The sequence below is a fragment of the Misgurnus anguillicaudatus genome, chromosome 19 (assembly GCF_027580225.2).
Source record: "Misgurnus anguillicaudatus chromosome 19, ASM2758022v2, whole genome shotgun sequence".
Lineage (NCBI taxonomy): Eukaryota > Metazoa > Chordata > Actinopteri > Cypriniformes > Cobitidae > Misgurnus > Misgurnus anguillicaudatus.
Window position 1 is genome coordinate 38,611,050 of NC_073355.2, and position 22,688 is coordinate 38,633,737.

At 37.6% G+C, this 22,688-nt stretch overlaps 1 protein-coding gene and 1 pseudogene across 1 annotated transcript; both read left to right on the forward strand.

Moving 5' to 3' along the window:
• Positions 1–22,688, forward strand: part of LOC141349251 (Fc receptor-like protein 5) — a 118,845-nt pseudogene that overhangs the window by 67,274 nt on the left and 28,883 nt on the right.
• Positions 5,836–20,735, forward strand: LOC141349167 (cell adhesion molecule CEACAM5-like). Its single transcript, XM_073857600.1, has 11 exons — positions 5,836–6,032; positions 6,615–6,719; positions 9,350–9,385; positions 9,686–9,949; positions 10,129–10,406; positions 12,913–12,925; positions 14,607–14,885; positions 19,186–19,452; positions 19,538–19,666; positions 20,100–20,159; positions 20,301–20,735. Exons 2-11 carry the CDS (start codon positions 6,689–6,691, stop codon positions 20,345–20,347), a joined length of 1,404 nt encoding a protein of 467 aa, XP_073713701.1. The 5' UTR covers positions 5,836–6,032; positions 6,615–6,688; the 3' UTR covers positions 20,348–20,735.

Genomic DNA, 22,688 nt, shown 5'->3' on the forward strand with positions numbered 1-22,688 from the left:
TAGGAATGTCCTCATGGAAAACTGGCACCTGATGGTATCCCCGAATAAGATCCACTTTAGAGAACACAGTTTTTCCTGCCAGACGGGACGAAAAATCCTGAATGTGTGGAATTGGGTCATTAAGTCGACGATAATCCCCACAAGGGCGGTAGCCACCATCCGCTTTGGGGACTATGTGGAGGGGCGAAGCCCACGGGCTGTTGGAACGTTGCACTATGCCCAGTTGTTCCATGTTAGCAAATTCTGCTTGAGCTACTGCCAACTTCTCTGGATGCAATCGACGAGCCCGGGCATGTACTGGTGGTCCAAATGTAGAGATATGATGCACGACCCCATGGCTGGCTGAGGCTGATGAGAAATTAGGTTTGGTTAGAATAGGAAATTCTCCCAGCAGGCGGGCAAACTCACACTCACCTGTCAACGTGGTAGACAGTGTGGTTGTGGAAAAAGTGCTTCGTTAAACCCTTCAGCCGTGACTAAACAGCCATTTTTTACATCCACTAACAGTCCATTAGTGCACAGAAAGTCCGCGCCCAAAAGGGGCCTACTCACATCCGCCAAAACAAACTCCCATGTGAAACGTTGTCCGTTAAAGCACAGTGGTATTAACCGTTTTCCGTATGTTTTGATTTTGCCTTGGTTGGCTGCTTCGAGCGGTGCGCCAGTTTCGCCTAAACGTCTGTCCACTGGTGATGCAGGAATGACACTAACCTGTGCTCCAGTATCGCAGAGGAAATGACGGCCAGATAATGAGTCTGTGATGAACAGGAGGTAAGCATTTTCATGAGCTACTATGCTGCTGACTGTCGGCGTTTGACGGTTCAAAGTGAAAGTGCAAGGCGGGCGACACTTTTTAGCCTTTGCTCCGAAACGGGCGTGAAAAAAACATAATCCATTATCAGCTGACGGACGGGCCGCGGGGCCTGGCTTGTCATCAGAGTGCCGTGCTGCAGACCTCATCACGGGATATAAAGACGCAGCTGTCGAGTCAGGAGCCGTACATTAGTGTGACGCTGCGTGATATTCATCTGCCAGTTGCACCAGTTCTCTGTAATCCGTCACCGAGCTGTTTGCGAGAGAGGTACGAACAGTCTGAGGTAACTGTTGTAAGAACAACTCTTTAAACAGGAAACACGGTTTGTGCTCACCCAGCAGCGCTAGCATGTGATCCATCAACTCGGACAGCCGGGAATCTCCGAGGCCTGGCAGCGAGAGGAGGCGACGGGCTCTGTCCGTCTCTGATAAACTAAAAGTCTTTAGCAAATACGTCTTCAGCGCGGTATATTTATCCCTGGCTGGGGGGTGTTCCAGGATGCTGATTGCTCGTGCAGCCATAACACTGCTGAGAGCTGCAGCAACATAATAGTATTTTGTGTCATCCGCGGTTATTTCCTGTAAGGCAAACTGCGCCTCGGCTTGCTCCCAAAACTCCGGCAGCTTTAGAGATACGGCGTTCGTCGACATCGCAAGTTATTTGTTCTGTGTCGGGGTCACCAATGTAGCTCTTCAGCTATCACATAAGCACGGAGACAGAGCTGTACATGTGTAAACACTGTCTTTATTAAGCCAAACTTCAGCAACATGAAAAAGGCACAACATTACTTCAACTTATTGGGAACCGCCCTCTTAAGGTGGACGTACTGAATACTCTAACTTATGTGAAGCGTCCTCTTAAGGTGGACGTGCTTCGTATGTGTATGTGTGAATTATGTAAGACAATCAGTCATATGTGAGGTGTTTGCATCTGCCACTACAACACTCATTTTTTTCTGGAGCTATATCTCTTATCAGAACGCAAAAACACAGTTGAACTGCAGGTAAGCACCGCAGCTTTTAAATGTGGACATTGATCATTTATTTAATCGCGACGTGACTATTAAAACATGTTATGAGATATCACCACTGGTATATTTATAAGCAGCATGCAAAAACATCTCTCTGACACTTATAAAAAACTGTTTTATATAGTACTGACAAGAACGAAGTCTAATAATAACCGAGTGCTCGTATCGCGTTAAGAGTAAATAAGAAACCAATAGTAACATTATATATTATTATAACATTGCTTTCTTCTGATTGGTTGATTAGCAATTGAACAGGTGTACCTAATGAATTGACTGGTGGGTGTATATCTAATATTTCTGTTTATTTTCTATAAACAGGAAGTTAAGCTGGAAGGGAAGAGATCAAGGTGAGATGAACTACATAAATAGTAATAAACAAAACGAAAACAGCATCTTTTAGTATCTAAGATTAAAAAGAAATATTGAAAGATTCAAATTCTTTATAGTCGTACAGTTGAAAACTTACAATCATTTTTTGCTTCTGGATCTGTTGGTGTGCCTTATGCTCAGATTATCTAATAACCAGAGGAGAAAAAGACAGCCATACTTTAACTAATGTTCAATATAATCAATATAAACCTTCATGTGCATCAGAGAAAGCTTGCTATTCTTTAATTGTCTAATTGCATTATAGTTTTTTAAGCATACTTTTATTAACATTTCATATAAGTCTGGTGTGCCGCATATAGCATCTAAGATGACCTGACTTTCAGTCCTGACCTTATATACATGAATAATATTTGTCTGAATACTTTGTTTGTCTCTTAACTTCTTTAACTCTGGGACCCTGTATCGGGTCCAAAATGATTTATTATGACTTAATATAAAATATTCCTTTAATTTTTAATGATCTGTCATGGACCCAGTACCACATATGAGATACTGTTGGAAAGCTTACAATCTCTACTTTCTGCAGATATGCATCACTTTGACATATATTTTACTGTAAGAAAGTTATTTACACTTAATTTACACTATCACCCCCCCCCCCCCATTTTTTATATAATTTAATATTCACATGTTTAATACTTTTCAAGTATGACAAACATGGGCATGTCTTATATCAAATGAAAGCTCTCACTTTCAGGAATACACATTACTCAGGTCTACATCATTATTATTGTTCTATTATCATTACATATCCAACAATCGTCAAATGAATGTGAAACTTGAGCTTGAACTGCCTCAGGTAGCACAGATAGCCACAAATACTACACCATCTTTTATCTTAGGTCCTACTCTAAAAAATTTGTCCATTCACAGCATTTTCTTTGGTTGTGTGCATGACTAATCCCTTGCTATTTATATGCAATACAGAAAAAGTTTTTTATATGAAAAATGCTCTGCAGTCTGCTAGAGCACACAGAAGAGTTATTCACTTTCAAAGACAGTGTTTACAACACAAAAAAAGAAAATTTGGTGTTTCATCATATGAAAAACAACATAAATGACAATATTTGTCACAAACAGCAGCTTTTTCTGTAACTACAAAGGGTTTTCTGTAAATTGATATAAAGATATTGTATTTATTTCACTGTATGTAGTTATGGAATCAAACAAAACTATCTGCAGGTTTCGTTACCACTCAGGGCCAGAGTTGTACACTTTTAAATACAGACTTTAGAAAAATACATAAAAAAGCGCCTATACAGACTACCGGCACATCCGGGAACTTGACTGTAAATTTCGTCACCGCCCCTTCTCGGGGGATAAAAAAGCAGCGCTTCCATTGGCTTCCATTCAAAATAGCGGAACAAAGCAACGTTCGTACACAGCCGGCAGGCGTAAATAACTTATGAAATCACTCAGATTAAACATGTCGAGTGTTTGTCTGTTCATCCTGCCTGCCGTGGAGCGCGAAAGATACATTAACACATTTAATTTGGTCAATATAAAAACATGTCTCTTTCATTCTCACAGCGTCAAATTTGTGTAACAACGCCATCCAGTGATTGCTGGAAATATCGCTAAGCCAGTTAGTTGTATGACTGGACGGAAAAGTGCACTCAGTACTCTAAATATAAAGACATAATAAATAAATACGAAGTAACTTTCAAATACGAAGTAAAATCATTCACAGGCTTCCCTGTTGACTCGATGAGGTACGAGTAAATGTTTGGGTAAGACACCTCTGGCCAATAGGGAGCGTTGTTACACAAATTTGATGCTGGGAGAATGAAAGAGACATGTTTTTATATTGACCAAATTAAATGTGTTAATGTATCTTTCGCGCTCTATGGCCGGCAGGGTGGACAGATAATTACTCAACATGTTTAATCTGGGTGATTTCATAAGTTATTTACGCCTGCCGGCTGTGTACGAAGGTTGCTTTGTTCCGCTATTTTGAATGGAAGCCAATAGAACGTCTAGTGAGATTTCCCCCAAAAGTAGGCGTGAACCTGTTCAGAGACATTCTATGACGTTGCGCCGGTTGTGCGTATTTATTTTTGTGTTTATTAGTGGACTGACAACACATACAACCATGTTTAGCACTTTCAACAGTGTTTTATGTAATTTCAAAGGGCTCCTGTAAAATGATACCAAACCTTTGTATGTACACCTCTGCATGTGGGTATGGGAAGCTTTTGAGATTGGGTAGGCCAAATCCAGGCAAAAATCCCCAAAATAGCCTCAGAGTGTGCTTAATGTCATAATAGGGTACCTTAGAGTTGCCATTTGTCCCAAAATAATGTTGTCCCATACTGTACGTCTGTTGTGCAGAAATAAAAAATGATGTAAATAAAATCCTGTTTAATATTACTATTTTCTATTAACTGTTTATGATATCAAAGATATATGGCAACATTAAGGCCTTCTATACACACTGCAGCTAAATTCGGTTGTCACGGTTTTTAGTACTTAATCCTTCTACACACGCACACTTCAGTGATTTACAGGAGTGACAACTGGACACATTCTACTACCAAATTAAATCCTGCAAAATGCAAGTGTTGACAACTGCATTTACAAAAACTTGCCTTGTGTATACAGAATTGAAATATGTAAACATGCACATGGTAACCACTCGAGCAGAACGTTGTTATGGTTACCTCTGTGTCAATCATCACATTTTCCCGAGTGAGTTTTTTTACATTTAGGGGATTCACTCTCACGTTTAAATGTGGATGTCACTCGCGAAACTTTGAAGTGTGTATGGGGCCTTAGTCAAAATGAAATAAAAAATGTTCATATGAGTGAACTTGTTTAGGCTATACTGCTGACTGTGCGATAGTTGTTTCAACAAGACTATAAAAAGTGATAATTAAATGTACTATTTAGTTGCATATTTTACAGTCTGGTTATTTAATAAAATACAAAATGTTATTTTAATATATTATGTTAAAAATGTAATACACTAAAGGATGTGGTTGTATTGCGCAAATGTGTGCTTTTGGATTTTTCTATTTACATTTACACTAGACGATAAGAATATAAAAAGCAATATTTTACCACAGACACTCACTGATCACCACTACAGGTGTAATGATGTAACAATGAAGGAATCAGTAAATGATTCTGATCAAGGTCATTAAAAAAGTAATTCAAACAAATGATGCAGAGTGAAGCGAAATAGACAATACAAATAAATATATTTAAAAGTATAAACCGACCCAGCTTTTATATTAAACTAGAACATTTTTGTACAGCAGCTTAAAAGGCAGATCTGACTATTTATGCTTATGTAGGCCTATTTTATTTTGAAAAATTGTAATGACACCCATCATACACTAGATACTACACTTAATGTTAAGAGAAAACAACGTAATCTCTCAATGCCAAATTGGCGTGTATTTGGGTAATGATGTCACAATAGCTCTTCAACAAAACAACAAAGGAGGGACTGACTGAAAATAATGTTAAAAACATGTTTGCTTTTGAGTGTCTTTGATTTCATATAGCGATGCGCAGAACGATCAGCAAATGACATCGAGGTATCGCGCGAACGACTCCACCGTGTGCTTTCAGATAGCTATCGCGGTACTGTGATGTCATCGAGTGGTCTGCGCAGGACAGCGTGAAGGCGAACTTCAAATAACACCACACTGTGGTCACACTGACCCATCTTTTCTTAATCTCGCCACTTAAGATAACAAAGGTTTACTCTTGTACCAGACCAGTCCATTTGAATACTGGAGGATTGTTTTCTTGATATACTGATTTGCTGAAACTAAGGCTTTACCATCACAGGTAAATACTGAAATATAACTCCGTTATTTCAGACAGTTTGTAATGTTTTTGGCTAGTTGTGGTCAAGCAGATGTTTTTTCAACTATGTTTTCTAACTCTTAAAAGTAATTTTGTTACATCTGTGCTCTTAGACTGAGGTCGCTTGTTGTTTTTGTTTGTTATAAATGTATAAAATCGTATATGGAAAATCAGTGTAAGCGGTTAAACAGCTGGAGTTGACATCATTCTCGTTTTAGTTTCACTTTTACGTCAGCTCCGTGTTATTGAATAGCAGCGTGAGAAACAGCAATTGACAACAACGTGCATTGTATTTGTAGCATAAAGTTACAAATATGACCATATTTAAAGGAGAAAATATAAAAAAAGAAGTTTAATAAATTATACAAATAAAAATATGATTTGGTTATGGTGACAAACCAATGATGTTTAAATTAAACAGTTGCATGCTGTGTGATAAAAAGAAACAACAAGACATTTCTATAGGAAACAAAATTCAGTGTTACAATTTACCAAACATGTTATGTTGTACAGTTATAGTATAAAATGCATTTATGTCTTTCTTCTGACTTTATGTTCCTAAAGGTTTTTCTGTAATTTTCATGGTTTTGAAAGTCTCGCGTGTTTAATGTTTAAGTGTCATTCATCAGTAGATCAGTATGGAGTTGATTTCTCTTCCTCTAGTTCTCTGTGAGTATTATCTTCTCTCTATGGATTTCACTACACATCAATTACTGTCACATTGTCTACATGATCAAGAGATTTACTGCTCCTCTGTTTCTCTGTATTATGTTATCAGACCTCCTTAATTTCTCATAAGCTAAATTGACTGTAGATACCATTGGAGGCAATCTACTATATTTAGGCCTATGATACTTAACTGCTTAATATAAAAACAAACGGTGACAGTTTTCTGGATTAATCACCTTTGCAGTGGATAAAAAGGGGTAAAAGAAATCGCTAGACACTTGTGTAAACCTAAAAACAAATTCCTTTTGAAAAACACTGGGATGAAGTCATGTCAGATAGATAAGAGACTCAAATTCAAACACAAATCAGAACAAATCCCTTCAAATGTTTATTTTGATAGAATCCACATCTATTAAAATAATATGTATGTTTATACAACAGTTCTTTCTGGTTCTCGAATCTGATTGGCTAAGAGCTATACGATATTGTACTGATAACGGCACTGTAGCCGCTTCACCTTTCGTATTATTCCGCCACCTAGTGAATGGAGGTCCTAAGCAGGCTCATCTCTGAATGGAAAAACACAGACGCGCTGTTTGAATCACTCTCCGTGTGTGTGTCTCATTAGTTTACTAGCTCATAAATCAGTCTGTGAATCCCCAATCAGAAGTATTATTCCGTCAAAGATCAGCGCTCTTGGATGTTACGTTAAAGTTAATGGGAGAACTGTCTTGTCACATCGTGTGGACGATTAACACTTGGAAAGAGGAATATAAACACTGGTTTTTTTTCTGGAGCTATATCTTTTATCAGAACGCGAAAACACCGTGGAACTGCAGGTAAGCCCCGCAGCTTTTAAATGTGGACATTGATCATTTACTTTATCGTGACGTGACTATTAAAACATGTTATGAGATATCGCCACTGGTATATTTATAAGCAGCATGCAAAAACATCTCTCTGACACTAATAAAAAACCGTTTTGTATAGTACTGACAAGAACAAAGTTTAATAATAACAATAATCGAGTGCTCGTATCGCGTTAAGAATAAATGAGAAAGCAATAGTAACGTTTCACAAGTATAGTTTTATTAACTTTTACCTCGCGCCAAAACAATAACAACACAAAAGACACTAAATATTAGGGGTGTCACGATTCTCCAAATCCTCGATTGGATTACATTTTCGATTCTGATGTCACGATTCAATTCGATTCTCGATTTTTAAAAGTTTTTTTTTTTAAGACAAAAAATTATATGCCTTTATTATTATTATTATTATTATTATAGTTTCACATTAACATGCACATTGCGTGCTTTTCCTCGCATGGAGGTTTGTGGGCTTTACTTTACGCGAGAGAGCTTGTAGAGAGAGAATTCCTTCTTGCACGCAGATAGACTTAATGCGCGCGTCTTGGACTCCTATTATCTGAAATAAAACCGGTGCGTCATAAGCAGCTGCACTTCTTTCTGTCTCACGTGCACGTGCTCTCACATCTGTCCAAAGTCTAAACATAAACTAAAGTAATAATCCTTACCTATTTGTTCAATTTTATGCGTTTCATGCGAGCTGAAGCAAACTATCCCTTTTGCTTAAAATATAACCGGCTGCATCTTGGCGGCTCTCTTGTGCACGTGCAGAGAGCTGCGCTCTGTCCGAAGGCAGATCACTAGGTAGTAATCCTGTTTATGATATGCATTTCAAGGAGTTGTAGCAATACATCCCTCATGTTTAAAATATAAATCGCGTTCCGCTGGATGGATGTTTTTAAAGGCACTTCTGAATGGTTTATTTTCCCCCGCTTGGCAAGCCGACTGGACGTGACATGGGGCGTGGCAGCATCGACGATCCCATTTTTTAAATCTAAGTTCAAGTTTGTTACTTAATTTCGATCGATTTCGATTTAAAATCGAAATTGTGACACCCTTACTAAATATGAATAAAAAAACAAGTACAAGTTTGATCATGACACCAAATACTGCTGATTTGATCTCATTTTGACGATCATAAACAAACAAGGCCAACATGAGAGCCAGGGAATACCTTTCAGATATGTAGCCCAGAGAGGGCGGTGGTCAGCGGGGCGAGTGAACACTGATGTCCGCTCATGCTTTGGTTCTCATTTGTACCGAATCTCACTAAGCAAACGTTCAAACAGGCGCTATCTTTACTAATCGACTGCAGATTTAAATATAATACAGATACATTCTCGACTGAACTAATCTTAAAACTACACTTTGTGACCAAGAAACGGTAATATAAAGAAACGGCTTTTCCGTCCATTGAGTTGTTATGAGCTTCAAAGCAGCCGAAACTTTTACCTGTCATTCTGGCCGCCCTCAAATCCGTGGCAGAAGAAGTAGTTCTCAAACAAAGAGGCTTTTAAAATAACTCCATTGTTATTTTTTAGTTTTCTTTTTTTAAATGTGTGCCGTCTAACTGTTGTATAAAAGCAATATCGCTCTCGGAGTCGTGTGATATAGCTCTATATCATCACGGCTGTGATTGCCTCCGGCACTCGGCCTGCGGCCTCGTGCCTCTGGCCTAATCACAGCCGTGATGATATAGAGCTATATCACACTCCTACTCGAGCGATATTGCTTAAATATTTTTCTCTTTGTTCTTCACAGTGCTGATTTTGAACACCCACTCTGAACAAACTAAAGGTAATAATAATAAGATATAGCATTTATTTTATGTGTTCATTGTTTATTGGATTGTGAGCAGTTGGTGTTGCTCTATACTGGTGGCAGATGTGAATGTGATTGGCTCAGTTGCAGTGCAGATAGTTAATCGTATCACAGGAAGACTGAGTTATGACATTTTGATAAAATATTATATTAAACAATGTATTGTTTTCTAATCAACCTGATAACAGGTTTATCTCTGATATAAAAATGCATGCACTAATGATGATTTAGCAGTAACAAAATCTTAAAAAACAACTCAAGATTTTATATTGACAGATGTAAAGCTAACTCTGACTGTGGAGCCACAGACGTCTGTGTTCATTGGAGACAGAGTTACTCTGATCTGTGAGGTTCATCAGTCCACTGGATGGCAGTTTATCTTTATAAACGCTTCAAACACTGAATCCACTGAAACTACAGGAACTAAAATAATCAGATCTGTGCAAGTCTTTGATGGAGGAGAGTACAAGTGCAGAGCTGGAAGAGGAAACCCTCAGGGTTACACACAATACAGTGATCCAGTAACAGTGACAGTACAGAGTAAGTATTTATCCTCATGGTATTATTTTACTGGATGACACTGAATGAGTGGCAATTACAGTTATAGACCATGAATCTTTTACTTTACATCATGTAATTTTCATACAGCACATATGTTTTGGGATCAAGTATTACAATATTTATTTGTATTTACGGTATGAATTGTTGTCATTGTACAGAAAGACCAACGCCTCAAGTGTCTGTTTGGCCTGCTGATCATGTATACAGAGAAGAAACTGTCAATCTTACATGTGTCATCAATGGAGGAGGAGTCAGCAGCTGGCAGTACAGCTGGTATAAAGATTCAATCATCCAGCAGAATAAACTTCAGTATTACACAATCAGATCTGTTACTGAGTCTGACGCAGGTAAATACACCTGTAGAGGAAATGAAACCAGTGGATCAAGATACTCACACATCAGTAATGCAGTTACACTGACAGTATCAGGTGAGTCTGTTTATTATCATTCACACTATACTGTACAGTCATATTCAACTCATGACAAACTTCATTTCAACCTGTAGTTATATACTGGGCTTTCTGTATAGTTTTCCTGTATAGCTCAGTGGTAGAGCATTGCATTTGCAGCGCAAACGGTCATGGGTTCAAACCCAGGGAACACAAGTACTGATCAAAATGTATAGCTTGTAATGCACTGTAAGTCGCTTTGGATAAAAGTGTCTACCAAATGCATAAATATAAATATCAAGATAAACATTAAAATATCATATGTACTGAAAGTTGAATTTCCAAAGAGCTACTTGTAACTTTTCCAATGCGAAAAGAAACATCAGCGTTCACTGAAGAGACTAAAGTGTGATATAGAGGATCAGTACAGTTACTGGAGATATATGTGGTATAAATATGGTACTGCTGTTTTTTTACCTCTAAGCATTACACGGTAAACAGAGACTCTCTCACTATCAATAAAGTTACTGAATCTGATCAGGATGAGTTCAGCTGTAGTGCAGAGATGCATGGATGACCACAATCTCGTGTTTGTGTTGTTAAGAGTAACATTATGCCAAAGGTCATGCTGTATCAATGTTGTATAAGAAAAAAATATATATATTATTTTATATACACGACCATTCAGGTCTGTACATTTATGAAAACAGTCTGTGACACAGATTATTATAGCTTCACTTTCTTTTTTCCTCAGCTTTACCCAGAGCTACAGTGAGAGTAACACCAGACAGATCTGTGTTCACTGGAGAGACAGTCACTCTGAAGTGTGAGATAGAGGATCAGTACAGATCATTAAACTGGACATATCAGTGGTATAAAAACAAAAATGAAGTGTTAAACTTTGAGAGTTACATTGTAAACAGAGACTCTCTTACTATCACTGGAGTTACTGAATCTGATCAGGATAAGTACTGGTGTAGAGGAGAAATACACGGACGACCACAAACTTCACTTTCAAGCTCTTCTGTTTATCTCACTGTGAATGGTGAGTTCAACATCAATGTTACTGTAAAACAGTGAAATTAAGACAGAGACATCTTATGTGTGTTAATTATCACAAACATTATATTAGTAGTTGTGTCATTGTTTTAGGAGGAACAGAAATATATTATTGTTTTATTTCACAAAGAGTTTTTCAGGATCTTGAATGTGTTTTATTCTCCTGCAGGATCAAAACCAAAACCTGAATTCACATCAGATACTGAAGGATCTGTACTGACAGGTAACTCTGAAGTGTCTCATTGATATTAAGATAATCTACTTTTTCAAAATATAATGCATAGTGCAAGTAGGCCTATGCTGCTTAGTCACATTCTTCCACTTGAGTAAACTTTTAATGAATGCTACTTACCTTAGCTTACTGCATGCAAAAATATTAAATGGTGTGACTATATATGTTAATTTAAACATTTAAATGGTATTGGTTTATTAAAGGGACTGTAAGTAGGATTTTAAGTGTTTTATTAATCAAAATCAATGTCTTTATTCATAAATATGTCCTCGTTGGTGTCAAATGAACTCTGCCAGTGATCTGACTTTTCTTTGTAAGCTTAGAATTTCTCCTATTTACTTACATTGAACGTTAACATTGAAGTCACATTGAAGCCCAAATCAGTGTAGTCTTTTCATGGACCTGCCTTTTTCAAATGCAATACAGTGCATGTCTAAACACACTTCTATATTGATTTTAGTTGCACACAAAATCAAACAAACAGTACAATGCAGCAAACAGAAAAGATCATTTCCAGATAGAGATCGCTGCGTACATGAGGTAAAAACACAGCAGTCTTTTTCCATTTAGGAAGGCTTAGCATTACAAAACAGTGTTACTGTTCTATTGAAAAGCTGAGGTTGCAGAGAAAGAGAAGCCGTTAAAGGATAGCATAGAAAAACCAAAGTTGACATATTGACATATCAGTTTCATCTATTTCTGACAAATGTGAAGTTGTTAAAAATATAATTTAGTTACATTCAATATCATACACATTCTCACTTGTGAAATGTAATCCCTTGCTGTCTGGTTTTTAGGTTTCTTTCGTTTGAATATCCATACGCAGCACAAAAGTCCAGCATCATCCATGAATTCGAAGTACAGGCGGAGATAGCAGTGTTACCTAGCTACTTCCTATGACAAGACCCCTGCTCCAAGATGGCGGCGGTTTTGTCGCATGCTTAGAACCCTATGTGACATCTAGTGTATATAGGCTATCTATGGTAAAAAAGATCTTAGCACTCGCGGTTGCAGTGTAACGCATGAAACGGCCATTAACGTGTACAACGCTACCCCGTTCATCTGATTATATCACAAACAGCGTGCGTTTTATTTTAATTTTGACTTATAGGTCCCGTTCGTTCTGTGTTTTTGAAGCTTTGAATGTGATTACAGTGCGCAATATAACATGTGTTCATGTTTCACAATATACTTATAGCGCTGTTTTCACTGTCCTAAAAACATGCTGATGTCTTTCTTGATCTATTAAGGCCCTTCTTCAGAAATACGTAATGAGTTCTGATTGTGTAGTTTGTTTAGTGTGTTGTGATTGGACAGCAGCTTAGCTTAGCTGTTTGAGCTAAGCTGGCGACTGATGTATTTCTGTGGGTGGAATTTAGTCAAAAACTGTTTTATTAACGTCATTCAATCAGAAAGTACAGTGGAGGGCTGTAGTCCAAGCCGGCCGTTCGCTGTAGGCTTTGAAAGGGGAATTCTATTAAAGAAAATATATCGCTTGGCAGTGAACTTTGAGCTTTATAATTTTACAGGTATTATTTATGCTATTATAGCAACATTACACACTAACTAAAGTTTGAAAAATGGGATCAGGAAGACCGTGACCTTTAAAAAAGCTGTTTTCTAAAAATGACTGCCATCAGTAGCAATACTTTATATCAGTGGTTTTCAGTCTTGTCCTAGGGGACCCACAGCTCTGCATATTTTGTATGTTTCCCTTAACTGACACACCCAGTTCTGTTCATAGATCTCTCCCTAAATGAGCTGATGATCTGAATCAGGTGTGTTAGATAAGGGAGACATGCAAAATCTGCAGAGCTGTGGGTCCCCTAGGACAGGATGATAGGACTTCAGTGATAAAGACTCCAGACTTGACTTGGACTTGTGAACATCTCTGCTGAGATGTGACATAAAGTAGACACTGGCCCTTTCTCAATATGGGTTCTTGTGTGTACTTGTGTTCTTGTGGACTTGTAAAGCGTCATCAGTTATGGCCCACGTACTGTTCCTAATCCAAGTTCACATCAAGCCAAGTTTACATAACCAGATGTGTTCTTTATCCACCCATTTTATGTCACAGGGTGACTTGTGCAGACTTATGACAGCCAAGTTTCCCAGAATGCATTTTGCGTCAATGGGAATGAAGCTTAAAACTTGCACAATATTCAAAATATTACCCTTTCTGTGTCATAAAATGTAGTTTTAAGAGACGTTTAGTCGAGAATATAGATGAATAAACTTCAAATATGTGGTCAGTTAGTAAAGAGCCTATATTAAAATTTCCTTTTGGATATATGAGTTCCAGGGAATCAGCGGGTGGTCAGCGGCGTGTACAGTCTCATCTCGGCAAGTCCTTCTGAAATTTGCCACTATCTGAGTGCAGCTGCTCTGCCCTCCGGTCTCTGGTGATTAAACATAAAATATTCCTTTGGATATAGCTAACTGGCATTTTTTGTCTCATAAATGTATTTCTCTTTATTATTTATATAGAGTCTGTTATTTGGTATTATCCTTTTAACTGATGCTAAAGTTAAGTTTCATAACTTAAATCACATATATTTTCTATATAATCTTAACACCGTAGTACATCACTGTGCTTTATTTTAGCTGGATGTTGTACAAACTTTTGTAGGATTAAAATAAATGGATGTGTTTTATATCATACTTCATTTTGTAATAAATACATTAAGCTTATAAGCGTATTCACGTGTTGCCTTAACCACATATTTTCAAAACAAAAACATGCATGGTTTTTGCATTTTATATATTAAGTTAAAAATACATTAAAATAAGAATAGCCAGCAGATCCAGTCTATCACACAGTAACAGTAACAAACAAACACTGTGGATCACTGGTGAGTTCATCACACACAACTAACAACAATCGCTTCTATGTCTTAAATCATGCATTTATTCATTTATTTCTTATAAAGATGATTTTCTGTCATTTTCTTCTCAGGTGTTTCTCCTTCAGTCTCTCTGATCATCAGACCCAACAGATCTCAACACTTCTCATCTGAATCTCTCTCTCTGAGCTGTGAGGATCACAGTAACTCTACTGGATGGACAGTGAGAAGATACACAAACAAACTGGAATCGTGTCCATCATCAGACACTAGATCTACAGGAACAACATCTACATGTACAATCAGATATCTCGACACATCTGATACTGGAGTGTACTGGTGTCAGTCTGAATCTGGAGAGAAACTTCATCATGTTAATATCTCAGTACACAGTGAGTTTACATGACTGCAGTTTTAAGCACTTAAGCACTTAAGTGGAGCTTTAAGCAAAGATCACTAGTGTTATTGCTCACACTAAGATTTAAAATTTTCTGAAATATAAATGCTAATACAAAAAAATAACAAACATAAGGTGTTAGGTGATTGCCAAAGTGTAGCATCTCTATATGATTGATAGGGCGGTGCAAGGGGGCTCCTACACCCAGGTGAAGCCCCATTATAATCTTGTCCCTAGAATATGATTAATGCCGGCCTCACACTACAGGATTATCGACCAGAATTTACCCCTCTCGAGAATAAGACAAATTATACACAACAAGTTGCTGTTTCTTCTTCGTTTGTGGGTTAACTTGCTAAGCTTCTTCTTCGGTGACGGTCGTGCTGCTACTGTGGTTACACGCGTGGTTACTGCCTACCAGCGGTCTGCGTGTGTGTTTGCACGTCGACGCGGACGACGTCGCAAAAGTATAAATGAAAACCGACGCGGAACTTACGCCGTCGCGGCTACACCGTAGGACCTACGCACAACTATAACGAGTCCTTAACGGCCCAGATTATCCTTTAATGTGAGACGTTTAAAAATCGTAACTTACAACTCTCAAGCATATCGGGGCCGTCCCGATCGTATCAAACATGTTTGTTATTTAGGATTTTAAAATTAGATAATTACATACTTTTACAATAACCAATGAGAAATGGAGATGATTGACAGCTTTTGTAATAGGGACTGTGAAACAAGTTGCTGTACGGGTCTAGTAGATCCAAGGCTACAGCTCGTATTACTACACGTTATTATGCCATTAGTTGTTCAAAATATAAATTATCAACTAAAACCTCACTCAAGTGCAGTGCTGATCACTAAAACACAGCTCACCTAAGAATCTGCTGTGCCTCAGATCGACACTGAAAACGTTTCACATTGAATTACATATTTGTCCAAAGCCATTTCTAATGTAAATACTTAATTTAACATTACACTGCAAGATAGGCTACAATAATAATACTATTACGAAGGAACTGGAAAACAGAGCATTAAAGAGCTCCAGTGGTCCGATTCACGATTTTACATTTCGTTTGGGGTTTGTACTTTGTGCATAGCGTTAACATGTACTAACACAAACCAAAGTAAACGATGATGCGAGTTATCGTCTTCAACGTAAACACAAATCGAACAGTTCACCAGAAAATGTAAATCAAATGTTTACGTTTGTATAATTTATAGGGCCCTATTTTAACGATCTAAGCGCATTGTCTAAAGCGCACAGCGCAACGTCTAAATGGGCGTGTCCGAATCTACTTTTGCTAATTTAACGACGGGAAAAATGGTTTGTGCGCCGAGCGCATGGTCGAAAAGGGTTGGTCCTATTGTAATGGGAGTATTTTGGGCGTAACGTGCAGTAAACCAATGAGAGTCACAGCTCTCATCCCCTTTAAAAGCAAGTTGCGCTGGCGCTATGTCTAATCCCTATTTAGATGACGGACTTTATAAACTGAAAAACTAAGCAGAGGAAGAAGATCCCCAGTTTAAGATTAAAGGAATAGTCTACTCATTTTCAATATTAAAATATGTTATTACCTTAACTAAGAACTGTTGAATCATCCCTCTATCATCTGTGTGTGTGCACGTAAGCGCTGGAGCGCGCTGCGACGCTACAATAGCATTTAGCTTAGCCCCATTCATTCAATGGTACCATTTAGAGATAAAGTTAGAAGTGACCAAACACATCAACGTTTTTCCTATTTAAGACGAGTAGTTATACGAGCAAGTTTGGTGGTACAAAATAAAACATAGCACTTTTCTAAGCGGATTTAAAAGAGTAACTATACTTTATGGCGCAACAGCACTCCTGGGAGCACTTGGACTCGCCTGAAAAGTCCGCTCCCCTTCTCACTCTCATAATGGGAGAGGGAGGGTGTTACTGCGCCGAGTCGAAGTACTCCCAAAAGTGCTATTATGCCATAAAATATAGTTACTCTTTTAAATCCGCTTAGAAAAGCGCTATGTTTTATTTTGTACCACCAAACTTGCTCGTATAACTACTCGTCTTAAATAGGAAAAACGTTGATGTGTTTGGTCACTTCTAACTTTATCTCTAAATGGTACCATTGAATGAATGGGGCTAAGCTAAATGCTATCGTAGCGTCGCAGCGCGCTCCAGCGCTTACGTGCACACACACAGATGACAGAGGGATGATTCAACAGTTCTTAGTTAAGGTAATAACATATTTTAATATTGAAAATGAGTAGACTATTCCTTTAATGTTAAATAATTGTGTTGTTTTTCACTTGTATTGAAATTGTTTTTTTTTTATTAAAACCTTTAAAAATCGTCTTCTTTTAGTCATGGAAGTAAAAAAGCAGGCTTGTAATTGCTTTAAATGTATGGCTATCCACTATCATCAAAAAATAATTTACAACTATGTAAGAAAATGTTTGTACTCTAAAAATACTTGATTTGTAACAGGAGATAAAGAATTTACAAACGGCTCTCCGCACATTTCAGCACTTTGGACAGCGTTTTTTTAGCAAGAGTTTTTTTAAGCATTACTTAAAAATGTTTCTCATCTCACCATATCCGCAGGTACAGAGTCATCATATACAATAAATCAGTGAGGTAGCATTAAAAAAAAAAACATTTAAAAACAGATGCATTTGTTTAAAGCAAAGCATTTATTTGCTTACCAGGCTACAGGTGAAGCAGCTCTTTGCGCCTTCTAACGTCTCATAATTAGTTCTCATTTATGTCCAGGTGAAGCAGCTCTTTGCGCCTTCTAACGTCTCATAATTAGTTCTCATTTATGTCCAAGAGACTCAATAATAATCTTTTACATTCAATCCTTTAATCTTTCATATTTAAAAGCATTTTTGTGCTGCTGCGCATTCATGTACTTTGTGATAAGCAAACCTGCGTTGTCCTCCCGTTTATAGGCGCATATTACTAATGCGCTCTTTAAATAACAAAAAACATACTGCGCCATTGACTTAAGACTTTAGAGCAGGTTTTTGTTGGTCAATGGCGTAGTCTATTTTAGTTGCCTCAAAATAGCAACGCGCCAACAATGCACCTGAACACACCTCGTTTTCACAGGGTTCCCGCGGGGTCTTAAAAAGTCTGAAATTTAGAAAGTTAAATTTAAGGCCATAAAAAGTCTTAAAAATGGCCAGATTTTCACTCTAGGTCTTAAATTTAATTAACCCAAGTCTTAAATTTCTTACCTCCATTTATTCCCGAAAAGGTTGTCCGAAAAAAAATAAAATGGTAAATTAAAATGCCTCAGTGACGGAGGAAGAATGTATTTGATGGGTGGGCCTCTAAAAAGAAAAGTTATGCACTTTGCGTGTCACTGAATGTCTCTTCAATCCAGTTTTTAATCATTATTTTATAAAGAGAATACAAATGGAGGCTATTATAATCCACGCAATTCATGCCATAAGCTATATTTCAGATGTTGTGATCCGACTGTATACTGTAGGTTTGGCGAGAAAAATCTTTTCTATGTTAATTTAACCAACTAGCCCGTGGCTTACCAGAGCATTTGCAAGGTTCTGAAACAGAGGACCCAGAAGCGAAAAAATCAACACTGCTTTATTAAAAACTTAAACAGTCAGGCCGTCAAGTCCCGCACCATCAACAATGAGTCAACTTTAGTGTTACACAGTTTTCATATGCAGCCTACAAATGCGACCTCTGGAGGATACAGCCTTCGGATTTAGAAACGGCCTTGTTTGCAACACACAACAAACCACGAACAGCCTTTTATTAGTAAATTTCCTTTTCATTTCATTATTGTGTAATTAGAGAGGGGAATAAATGCGATGGCGGTATAGTGCATATTTATGCACATAACGTATGGGTGGAGAAAATGTAAAACATGTTAACAAGCCACATATTAGCAGCTGACCATACTGATCTTCCCATATTAGTGGATTTTATTTGTCAAAAAAATAAATAAATAAATAAACAAAGATATAATAAAAATATAATGTTTTGAGAATTTCTGAGATCATTGTGCCGCTTTGGTCTTAAATTTCACTCATAATGGTCTTAAAAAGGTCTTAAAAAGTCTTAAATTTGACTTGGTGAAACCTGCAGGAACCCTGTTTCAGACCAGAATGCCCATGGGCGCAAAAGGGGGCGCAAATGCATTTGCTATTTAAACAACGCGGCGCTAAACGTGAAAATTAGGGTGGAAACTAGCGAAAGACACTTGCGTCGCGCATTGCGCTGCGTTGCACCGGGTGTAAGATAGAGCCCATAATCTTCAATCATTTCTTCTGTTTCTTCTATGTAGATGTTGATGTGATTCTGGACAGTCCTGTTCATTCTGTGAATAAAGGAGATCCTCTGACTCTACGCTGTTTATATCGAGATAAAAACCCCTCTAACATCACAGCTGAATTTTATAAAGATGGATCAGTGGTGCAGAATCAGACTACAGGAGACATGATGATCATCCCTACAGTCTCAAAGTCACATGAGGGTTTCTACTACTGTAAACACCCAGAGAGAGGAGAGTCTCCAAAGAGCTGGATCTCAGTCATAGGTGACACTGTCATCTGTAAGTATAAACACCATATAAATATTTCTGCATAATTTGCAGATGTACTGGTTGTATAAGAACATATCTTCTTTTTCAACCTCAGGTTCTTGGACGACGAGCTATCGTGGTCTGATAGCTGGAGTTGTTGTTGGAGTGAGCGTCATGTTTTTGAGCATTTATTTGTTGCTGTGGTCCAACAAAAAGAAGAAAGGTTCATCTTATGCCCTTAAAGGTAATTGCTTATAATGTCTGTGATGTTCAAAAACGATATACTGCCACAGTTTAATGTAGAAAGATATCTATAGGCATATTAGATGTTTGTGTTTAAAGTGCTGTGTTTTCAAAACGTTGTTTTGTTTTTTGAGCTAAGCAATTACAGTTTGTCTGGTCTGATTTACTCACTTTCAGTCCACTTCACAAAACTTATTTTGTTATTACTGATATTAAAATCTAGATGATAATTCACACAGGTGAAATAATATTTTTGTACTGTGCTAAAAATGTTATTTGATGATGTTGTTCAGTCTGCAGCATGGATGTGAGGTGCTTTTATAAAACAGATCTATAAACAAGAAGTTTATATTGAGTAATTGACATCAGAAAAAAACATCTTGATTGAAAACAACTTTGTTTCTAATGAAGTTTCCCAACTTGAAATTTGTTAGAGAATACAAGTGAAGGTGACGACATCATGTACTCCAAACTGAAGAAGGGAGAAGATGAAGGTGAGATAAACCATAATAAACATAACACCATCATTTAAAAGTATCACCTGAAAACAACAACTGCAAGCATCAATCAGTATTCAAGAATAAAGTGAAATAATAAATCATCTTAATTCATTTTAGTCTTTTATATTGTTTCAGATGTGGCTTCTGGATCTAGTGATGTGACTAATGCTCAGACAAAATAAAAGAAAAATAAGAGAGATGTATCCATAAAACAACCTGTGATTATTATAACACTTAAGATTTGATTATTAATCATATCTAAAGCTTTTACAAATCTTTCAATGTCCTGCTTTAAAGCTAGAAATTCAGTACCAGTTAGAGTTTGGTGATAGTGAGATCATCAATGTTTATATGTACTAATACTTATTAATACTTAATGAAATTTGGAATGAATCTTGTTTTGAAATCATAACATGTCGTGGTACTAATTTGTCAAAAACAGTATCCTGATGGGAAAGAGGTGCTGATTCCTCCATACGAGATATTTACAGTGATTGATATCACATATGTCAATATCTTTGGCTGACTACAGTTTGTGAAAACATAATATATGCACATGTTTAAGAATAATTTGCAAGTACTTTTTAATACTTTTATATTATAAGCTGTTTTTGTATATTTTTTACATCGTCCAGCTGTGCTCTCACCACAGTTAAAGCAGAGAATGGGACATTTAAGCAATATAGCTGAAGTAGGAATGTGATATAGCTCTATATCATCACGGGTGTGATTAGGCCAGAGGCAATCACAGCCGTGATGATATAGACCTATATCACACGACTCCGAGAGCAACAGTTCAACGGCACACGTTTGAAAACTAGAAAACAACAACAGAGTTATTTTAAAAGCTGCTTTGTTTGGGAACTACTTTTACCGCCACGGATTTGAAGGCTAGAATGACGGGTAACAGTTTCGCTGTTTTCAGTCTCCTAGCTCAATAGACAGAATAGCCGTTTCTTAATATTACTGTTTCTTGGTCACAAATTGTAGTTTTAAGATTAGTTAAGTCGAGAATTCCTGTATATATCTATAATATTCAAATCTGCAGTCGGTTAGTAAAGATAGCACCTATTTGAACATTTGCTTAGAAAGATTCGGTACGTGAGATACAGACGCATCAGCGGACGTCAGTATTCACTCACCCCGCTGATCACTGCCCTATCTGGGCTGCATCTCTGACAGGGATTCCCTGGCTCTGATGTTGGCCCTGTCTGTTTTTGATGGTCAAAATTGAGATCAAACCAGCAGTATTTGGTGTCATGAAACTATTGCTTGTTTTCTTATTTTTATTTAGGGCGATTTCACATCTGTAGTTCGGTTCATTTGGTCCGGACCAAAAGCAAAAAATGATACATTGTAACTTTTTTAGCAGATTTGGTTCCATTTTACACCACACTGATTGCTCTGATCCGCACCAGTTGAAACTAACCCAAATTCTGTCATGTGATAAGATCAACATCACTCATTGGCCACATGTATTTGAACGTATTTCCTAAACGGCTTCTCAATTGGTCAGAATCAACGTGCGGGAAATTCCAACGGAACCCCCGGAAGTACAGCAGACACCATGGACAGACGTCTGCGCGCTGTAATTATGTCTCCATGGTTGTTATACATAGTTTGTATACAGCACTCTAGACAAACCGTTCATTTTCAGAATGAATCGAGGATGCGGCTTGAAAACAACGTTTAATGCACTACAAACGGCGAAGACAAAACATTTCTGAGGCTCCGCCCACACCTCGCAACTCCAGGTATGTCCGTGATTTGTCATTGTGCTAATATTGCTAATAGAAACTGTCAACAAACACTTCCTCATCCGATAATGCACTGCGCAGTTGACTACGGCAGCTGGTTTAGTCCAAAATGCGCAGTACTTTTGCAGTTAGGTCGGTTTGATCTCGGATCGTGTTCTGCAAGGTGGTCTCGGTCCGCTTGTTTGGTCCACTTTTGGTGCCCACCAGAGTTTGATTGCTGCATTCTCACCTGCCCAAACGAACCGCACCAACTGAGCAATCGAACTCTGGTACGATTCAATCAAACTAAACAAGGCAGGTGTGAAAACCCCCTTAGTGTCTTTTGTGTTGTTATTGTTTTGGCGCAATGTAAAAATTAATAAAACTAAATTTATATACTATTGCTTTTCAATTTAGTCTTGCGGTATGAGCACTCGCTTTATTACTGGACTTCATTCTTGTCAGTCCTAAATAAAACAGTTTTTTATAAGTGTCAGAGAGATGCATTGCATACCTGCGGTGAACGTGATATCACCAAGTAAGATGTGATCCTTGATCAACACCATTGTTGGTCCTGGATCAACATTTTCATTAACCAATCAGATTGCAGGATTAGGATTAGTGTGTATGTTAGATTTAGGTTTAGGATTGGGGCTTTTAAGAAATACTCCTCAAACTACTATTTCACACTATTTTGAGGGTTTAAAAATGGTTAGGGTTTGAGTTAAGGGTAGGTTGGGGTATCTTTGACTAAAACGTTGATCCAGGATCAACAACATTTTTTTAT

Coding starts and splice junctions, on each gene's coding strand:
- LOC141349167 (XM_073857600.1), top strand. CDS start 6,689: ATGGAGTTGATTTCTCTTCCTCTAGTTCTCT. Junction 9,950..10,128: donor AGTAACAGTGACAGTACAGA/GTAAGTATTTAT, acceptor GTCATTGTACAG/AAAGACCAACGCCTCAAGTG. Junction 19,453..19,537: donor CATAGGTGACACTGTCATCT/GTAAGTATAAAC, acceptor TTTCAACCTCAG/GTTCTTGGACGACGAGCTAT.